At 46.9% G+C, this 9166-nt stretch overlaps 1 protein-coding gene across 1 annotated transcript; it reads right to left on the reverse strand.

Moving 5' to 3' along the window:
• Positions 1 to 1226: 1226 nt before the first annotated feature.
• On the reverse strand, positions 1227 to 9166 carry ARL4D (ARF like GTPase 4D). Its single transcript, XM_084857241.1, is given in 3 exon segments — positions 1227 to 2891; positions 2894 to 3243; positions 9078 to 9166. Coding segments are annotated over 2 exon segments (756 nt in total). The 5' UTR covers positions 3171 to 3243; positions 9078 to 9166; the 3' UTR covers positions 1227 to 2412.

A 9166-nucleotide genomic window follows, 5' to 3' on the forward strand; every position in this document is an offset into this window, starting at 1 on the left:
TCAGCAGATGCTACCAAAAATCTCCCATGTGACCTGTACTTTAGCCCTAATCCTATGCAAGGGTTCTGGGTTACAGGCCATGGCTTCTAAGGCCATGAACAATGCCATTTCATTCCGGAAGTTAACCACTGTAGATTTAAAATAGGTAGGGAAACTGTGGCCCTCCAGATGCTGTTGGACCAACTCCCATCAGCTCTAGCCACCTCAAAAACTCATTTCCAGCATTGGTTTGAGAAATCTCACTCATATTCCTGATTCCATGTTTCCAAATGGAGAAGCAGATGAACAATTTCAGAGGGCAGAAATAAGTCAAGAGGAAAATACAGGGTTCCCAATCCTTTAGTTTTCCTTTAACATGAATGTGGGAGCTGGGGGGAATGTTTGCAAGGACAAATTAGCAGAGGCAGATGAGTAGCCCACCACACACCAATTCTCCTGCAAATGCCTGCAGACTATTTTTCTCTCCACTTTCCAAAACCTAAATCTTAGATGAAGGAAAAATGGACTAGAATGTGAGAAACATTTAAGGTAGGAGAGAATGGGCAGGCATGGGAAAAGGTAGGTTTTCTCTTTCCCCTAGAAATTCTCCCTCCCCATATTCTTGTTATCTCAGTAAATGCAGGCTCATTAATTCCATCCAGAAAGTTGGCCTAAATCTGAAAATACATGTTATAGCTGAATAATTGCCCACTGCCTTTGACTCATGAGCAGGGCTCTCATATAAAATAAGAAATGAATACATCCTCGGTCTCTGTGTGTGCGTGTGCGTTTATGTGTATATGTGTGTGTGTGTGTGTGTGTGTATATATATATATATATATATAGAGAGAGAGAGAGAGAGAGAGAGATGTTAGGGTACTAGGCCATCTGGAAAGATGGTGTTTTTGCCAAGTACATTTGCAAAGCCAAACAAAGTTACACTCCTTTTAGTTTCAAGGCTGTGCCAGAGCCAATGCCAAGCTGTCAACACCATCACCGCCCCCTCCCCAAATACAACAGCTGTTGCCATAACATACAACTGATTTGATCACGTTGGTGGGGGTTTGAACCACTGGAGGACAGAATTGCTGAAGCACCGGTTTGCCTAAATGCCATTCTCTCTACACCCCTCTGCCTAGACATGTGGGGTCTGGGTTGGGATGACTAGATGGCAGGAAAAGCACAATAAGCCCATGTTCAGAGGTAAATGTTGCTATAGATGCTCGGAGGATTCAGAGAGGGTCATTAGGAAATGGTTTCTTGTTTTTTATAGACATATTGTGACATTGTACTGGCAACATTCTATTGATTATCTACATAGACAAAATAGATATCCGTGGGTTGTTTTTTACCAAATAAATAATTTCCATGTCCAGAGGCACCCTTTGTGGGGAAAGGCCAAACCCTGGTGTTGAAAATTGGTCTGGGGGCTGTGCCTTGCTTCAAGCCCTGCACAGAGCATGAGCCAAGGACTGTTGGCTGGCGGAGGGGGAACAGTCAGCTGACGGAATTGTACAGCAACTTAAAGCCCCTCCTGTCACATGCACCCCTCCCTCTGAGTCTGGAATTCAAAGCAGACCTGTTCTGCTCCAGCAGAGAGGAAAACTGGAAGAGCTGCAACCAGTATGACATTTCTAAAATGAACTATGCCCAGTCGTAAGCTGTGTTCCCCCATCTCAGAATCTGTGGGGCTGGCTGTGGAAGGAAAAAGCACAGGTTCAAAGATGATCATCACTGGAACGTGTGAAGGCATCAAGAGGAGTTATTTTCTTGCAGGCAGCCTTTCCGAACCTGGCACCCTCCAGATGTGTTAGACTACAAGCCTTATCAGCAGCAACCAGCATGACTGGGGTTGTAGATCCACACATCTGGCTGGCACCAGCTTGGGGAAGTTGGTCTTTCACTACTGGGCAACCACAGGGCATGGGCACGGGTCTGGAGGTTTGTGTGATGGCCCCCCAAGGCAAAGGGAGAGGACCACTGCACTGAGTGCCAGCACCTCTTTGCACCCTCCACTTCTTCAGCAAAGGCTGCCTTTACAACCCTCCTGCAAGGAATTCTGCCTTTTCATACCTCTTCCCTTGTTTTATCTTATGGCTCATTCCCAAGCAAGTTGGAATCGTCCCCCCTACATCAGCACCAGCACCCTGTGCACAAAAGCTTACAAAAACACCTTGCAGACTGTGTGTTTAATAATTTAACGTTTGTTTTCTAAAAAAAACAAGAGCCCATAAAAGGGCCCCTTGGCGACTTGCAAAAAGGATATAAATACATTATGGTCAAAGCGAAGGTGCTGCTAGAAGAGGCCCCCTTCTCAATGTCCAGCCCTTGGGAAGACCACCCTCCCTCCCCATACTGACAGGCTCCTGGGGAACCCCACTCTCCTCCATGCCAGGGCAGGCTGCCCTCTCTCAGTCCATGGCATGCAGGTGCTCACCAATCCGCAAGTCCAGAAACTAGTGTTTGCCAAATAGGAACCTGAAGCCTGCCCAGGGCTGGTCCATACATTGGCCCGCGGCTTGGGATGGCAACACACTTTTGCCCAGCTGCAAAATGCCACGGCGGCTGATTTCCCTCAGTGCCTCCTCCCCCACCTGCTCCGGGCTGCTGCTTGCTGTTGCGAAGGAGCTTCTTGCGCCCGAGAATCATTTCATAGAGCTTCTCCGGGCCTTGCTGAAGGCCCAGCCCACTGACCGCACTGCAGCCCTGGATGTGGCTCAAGGCAGAGGTGCACAGTTCACGCAAGCCAAGACGTTTCTCCACTGCGGCTACAGAGAGGGCCTGGGCCACATCCTGCTTGCTGGCCAGCACCAGCACAGGGGCCCCCTGGTTGTCTGAGGAGCGGACAATTCTGAGCAACTCCATGCGGGCCTCCTCCAGACGTCCCACTTCCACTGAGTCCACCACAAAATGACCCCATCTGCACGGCGCATGTAGGGCTTCCAGAGTGGGCGCAGCTTCTCCTGGCCACCCACATCCCACACTTGGAAAGTGATGGTGCGGGAGCCACCCAGTGGCACCCGGATCTTCTCCATACTGAAGCCTCTGGTAGGTGCACTCTTAACAAACTCCTGGACCTTCAGGCGGTACAGCAGGGATGTTTTGCCAGCCGCATCCAGACCGACCACCACCACATGCAGCGCTTGCAAGTGGGGCAGGAAAGGAGGCACTGGTGCCAGTTGGTTCCCCATAGTGCACTGTCTTAGCACCAAACCTTAAAGAATGCTGGTGGCTGGATTATCACTGCTCAGAGCAGCTGCAAACCTGTGACAACAAGACACAGGGATACAGTTAATATCCCTATAGAGCATTTCACACGTTGGGGGGCGGTGCAGTATCATGAACAATGAGGTCAGGGGGAACTGTATATATAGCTGAAACTCAAAAAACCCATCATGTACTTGATGAAGTGGACTCTACTACACAAAAGCTTATGATGCCAGAATAAATTTGTTAATCTTCAAGGCGCCACAAGACTCTTGGTTGTTTTTGCTGCAATAGATAACACAGCTACCCCTCTGGAAATTGTTACCAATTTACAAAAAAGCTGTTGGGGAATTCATACAGGGCATAAACCAGTGAAAAGGAAGGATGCGAACATCTCATTGATTCCAACGAGCAGCATATTTTCTGGACTGTGCCTATATTCAGATCTCAGTTAACAGGGCAGTTTCTTTTCCATGTATTTATTTTAAAATGTTCACATACCACTTTTTCATGTTAATTTTAAAACCAGTTCACAAACTAAAAAATATCCAATAACTCATCCATAAAACAATACAATTAAAATAACCCAAACACAAACAACCAGAAAGTAGCAAGCAACAGCACAATGCTGAAATCCATATAAGCACCAGAAAAGAAAGTGGTTATTTTTCAAAGGCCAACAAAATGTTTTTGAAGGCACAATCCTACACATGTTTAGACAGAAAAAAGGCCTACAATTCCCAGCCATTTTGGCTGGGGCATGCTGGGAGTTGTAGGCCTTTTTTTCTGTCTAAACATGCATAGGATTGCACCTTTAAAGGGTTTGCACATTTTAAAAAAATTAGTGCAGAGACATCACCTTGCCGACAAAGGTCCATCTAAACAAAGCTATGGTTTTCCCAGTAGTAACGTATGGCTGTGAGAGCTGGACTATACGGAAGGCTGAGTGCTGAAGAATGGATACTTTCGAACTGTGGTGCTGGAGAAGACTCTTATGTCCCCTGTACTGCAAGGAGGTCAAATCAGTCAATCCTAAAGGAAATCAACCCAGAGTGCTCATTGGAAGGACGGATACTGAAGCAGAAGCTCAAATATTTTGGCCACCTAATGCGAAGAGAAAACTCCCTGGAAAAGACCCTGATGCTGGGAAAGACTGAAGGCAAAAGGAGAAGGGGACGGCAGAGGATGAGATGGCTAGATAGCATCACCGACGCAATGAATATGGACTGGAGCACACTCCGGGAGAGAGCGCAGGACAGGAAGGCCTGGCGTGCTGTGGTCCATGGGGTCACGAAGAGTCGGACACGACTGAACAACAACAACAAGGGAGAAGGCAGTAAGATCTCTCTTGGTAGAGAGTTCCACAATACTGGGGCCACTACAGACAAGAATGTCTTCCTAGCCCCCTTATAAGATGGAATTTATTTATTATTTATCTATTTCATTTTTATACCGCCCAATAGCCAAAGCTCTCTGGGCGGTTCACAAAATTAAAACCACAAAAATACAACAGCAAATACAATATAAAATATAATAGATTAAAACTACAGAATTAAAATACAACCAGAGTAAAACCTAGCAGTAGTGCAGATATTTAAAACACAATAACAGATTTAAGACAGCAGAGCTAAAAAACTGGAATGCTAAAATGCTAAAAATGTCCAAGTTGTCCCCCCTCTTTCTTTAGATCACTAGCAAGGGTAAAAGATTAATAGGCCCTGTGGCCTATCACTGCCTTGTTGTGGCGAAGGGGCTTGCGTAACTCAGTGAAACCATAAGCTATGCCGCGCAGGGCCACCCAAGACGGACAGGTCATGGCAGAGAGTTCTGACAAAATGTGGTCCACTGGAGAAGGAAATGGCAACCCACTCCTGTATTCTTACCAAGAAAACCCCATGGAATGTATCACAAGGCTAAAAGATATGACGCCGGAAGATGAGCCCCTCAGGTCGGAAGGTGTCCAATATACTACTGGGGAATAGCAGAGGGTATTTTCAAGTAGCACCAGAAAGAGTGAAGCGGCTGGGCCAAAGCCGAAAGGACACTCAGCTGTGGATGTGTCTGGTGGTGAAAAGAAAATCTGATGCTGTAAAGAACAATATTGTTTAGGAACCTGGAATGTCAGATCAATGAATCAAGGTAAGCTGGAGGTGGTCAAACATGAGATGGCAAGACTGAACATCGACATCTTGGGAATCAGCAAACTAAAATGGACAGGCATGGGTGAATTTAATTCAGGTGACCATCATATCTAATATTGTGGGCAAGAATCCCTTAGAAGAAATGGAGTAGCACTCATAGTCAACAAAAGGGTGGGAAAAGCAGTACTGGGGTACAATCTTAAAAATGACAGAATGATCTCAGTACGAATCCAAGGCAAACTATTCAACATCACAGTAATTCAAGTCTATGCCCCAACCACTGATGCTGAAGAAGCTGAGGTTGATCGGTTCTATGAAGATCTACAACACCTTCTAGAACTAACACCCCCCAAAAATGTCCTCTTCATCATAGGGGATTGGAATGCTAAAGTAGGAAGTCAAGAAATCACCGGGATAACAGGCAAGCATGGCCTTGGGGTACAAAATGAAGAAGGACAAAGGCTAATAGAGTTTTGCCAAGAGAACACGCTGATCATAGCAAACACTCTTTTCCAACAGCACAAGAGACGACTCTACACATGGACATCACCAGATGGTCAGTATCGAAATCAGATTGATTATGTCCTTTGCAGCCAAAGATGGAGAAGCTCCATACAGTCAGTCAAAACAAGAGCTGGAGCTGACTGTGGCTCAGATCATGAGCTTCTTGTTGCAAAATTTCGGCTTCAATTGAAGAACGTAGGGAAAACCACTAAACCATTCAGGTATGACCTCAATCATATCCCTCATGAATATACAGTGGAGGTGAGGAATAGATTTAAGGGATTAGACCTGATAGACAGAGTGCCTGAGGGACGGAGGTCTGTAACATTGTTCAGGAGGCAGCAACTAAATCCATCCCAAAGAAAAAGAAATGCAAGAAAGCAAAGTGGCTGTCTGAGGAGGCTTTACAAGTAGCTGAGGAAAGAAGGGAAGCGAAAAGCAAGGGAGAAAGGGGAAGATATATCCAACTGAATGCAGAGTTCCAGAGAATAGCAAGGAGAGACAAGAAGGCCTTCTTAAATGAACAATGCAAAGAAATCGAGGAAAACAACAGAATGGGAAAGACTAGAGATCTCTTCAAGAAAATCGGAGATCTCAAGGGAATGTTTTGTGCAAAGACGGGCATGATAAAGGACAAAGAAGGCAGGGACCTAACAGAAGCAGATGAGATTAAGAAGAGGTGGCAAGAATACACAGAAGAACTATACAGGAAAGATCTGAATGTCCCTGATAGCCATGATAGTGCGGTCACTGAACTTGAGCCAGACATCCTCGAGAGTGAAGTCAAGTGGGCCTTAGGAAGCATTAGTAACAACAAAGCTAGCGGAGATGACAGTCTTCCAGCTGAGATATTTAAAATCCTAAAAGATGATGCTGTTAAAGTGCTGCATTCAATATGCCAACAAATTTGGAACACTCAACAATGGCCACCAGACTGGAAAAGGTCAGTTTACATTCCAATTCCAAAGAAGGGCAACGCCAAAAAGTGCTTAAACTACCGCACAGTTGCACTCATTTCACATGCCAGCAAGGTGATGCTCAAAATCCTACAAGCTAGGCTTCAGCAGTATGCGAACCGAGAACTACCGGAAGTACAAGCTGGGTTTCGAAGAGGCAGAGGAACTAGAGATCAAATCGCCAACATTCGCTGCATCATGGAGAAAGCAAGAGAATTCCTGAAAAACGTCTATTTCTGCTTCACTGACTACGCTAAAGCCTTTGATTGTGTGGATCATAACAAACTGTGGCAAATTCTTAAAGTGATGGGAGTACCAGACCACCTTACCTGTCTCCTGAGAAACCTGTACGAGGGTCAAGAAGCAACAGTAAGAACCAGACATGGAACAACCGATTGGTTCAAAATTGGGAAAGGAGTACGACAAGGCTGCATATTGTCACCCTGCTTATTTAACTTATATGCAGAGTACATCATGAGAAATGCCGGGTTGGATGAATCAGAGGTCGGAATTAAGATTGCTGGGAGAATTATCAACAACCTCCGATATGCAGACGATACCACCCTAATGGCAGAAAGCGAAGAGGATCTAAAGAGCCTCTTGTTGAGGGTGAAAGAGGAGAGTGCAAAAGCTGGTTTGAAACTCAACATTAAAAAAACTAAGATCATGGCATCTGGCCCTATCACTTCCTGGCACATAGAAGGGGAAGAAATGGAAGCAGTGACAGATTTTACTTCCTTGGGCTCCAAGATCACCGCAGACGGTGACTGTAGCCAAGAAATTAAAAGACGCTTGCTCCTTGGGAGGAAAGCTATGGCAAACCTAGACAGCATAGTAAGAAGCAGAGACATCACCTTGCCGACAAAGGTCCGTCTAATCAAAGCTATGGTTTTCCCAGTAGTAATGTATGGCTGTGAGAGCTGGACTATAAGGAAGGCTGAGCACCAAAGAATTGATGCTTTCGAACTGTGGTGCTGGAGAAGACTCTTACGAGTCCCCTGGACTGCAAGGAGGTCAAATCAGTCAATCCTAAAGGAAATCAACCCAGAGTGCTCATTGGAAGGACAGATACTGAAGCTGAAGCTCAAATATTTTGGCCACCTAATGCGAAGCGAAAACTTTCTGGAAAAGACCCTGATGCTGGGAAAGACTGAAGGCAAAAGGAGAAGGGGACGGCAGAGGATGAGATGGCTAGATAGCATCACCGATGCAATGAATATGAACTTGAGCATGCTCCGGGAGAGAGCGCAGGACAGGAAGGCCTGGCGTGCTATGGTCCATGGGGTCACGAAGAGTCGGACACGACTGAACGACTGAACAACAACAACAAGGCCCTGTGGCTGGTCACAGTCCCCCTCTCGGGAACAGCAAGGGGCCCAGCCAAAGACTCCTTGAAGGCAGATGTCTATCTCAGGGAGAACGGTTTCCCAAAATATTAATATCCACTTAATGTTTACAGAAAAACATGCACAAATGGTGCTCTATTTCTAAAGAGGAGAGATGCTGGCACTCAAGCCGAGCTGCGAGTTGGACCTTCTGCTTCTTGCCAGATGACCCCAGCTGTTACAGAGGGAAAGGGTGTTTTCACATTATCAGAAGCCTCTTGAATTTCTCTTTTCCTTCCTCCATTAGAGCCCAGCCTAGACCTGGACATGTTAACCAAATTTAGTGGCACAGTCCCAATGCCCTCGGGCTTAGATTTAACCCCTTGCATTGGGCTCTTTCCCCCAAGGGTATATGTGGAGTAAGCGACGAAGTCAGAACTATACCTGCTCAGACCAGCAGGCGATGAGGTCCCACTATAGCAGCCTTTCCCATCCTTGGGTCCCAGTTATTATCAGACTACAACTCCCACCCCGACCATAGGCTGAGCTGGCCGGGAATGATGGGAGTTGTAGTCCAACATCGTCTAGGGACCCAAAGTTGGCAAAGGCTGCTCAATGGCAATGCCGATTGTATCAGGCGCGAGGCGCGGTGCGCAGAGCGCCAGGCAAGCGGGGGCTATTCGCCTCCGGGCTGCCAACTTCCCTTACAGTCAGTGCTCGATCTGCAGAAGACAGCGGGGCTCAGATCCGTCTAGAAACACCATGCTGTGGTCTAGAAATCGGCTCTCCTTTGCAAAGCTGGAATCCTCTGTAGCGACTCCATAGGGAGGAATAAGTTGCTCTGCGCGCGCTCAGAGGTCCCTTCATATCTTCCGTCTCCAGCACTGAAACGAGATGCCCCGAGAAAACTACGCCGGGCCTGCAGGCCTAGAGCGAACGGGCGAGGTTACAACACCCGAAGTTACCTCCGTCGGGGCTCCAACCACGCAACAGCCCGTTCACGGGGCGGCGCGGCCGCACCTTCCTCCCAGCGATCTCGCAGCTCCGCGTGCCC

Source organism: Heloderma suspectum, chromosome 5 (genome assembly GCF_057233095.1).
Source record: "Heloderma suspectum isolate Gila_16-S chromosome 5, 16-S_ref, whole genome shotgun sequence".
NCBI lineage: Eukaryota > Metazoa > Chordata > Lepidosauria > Squamata > Helodermatidae > Heloderma > Heloderma suspectum.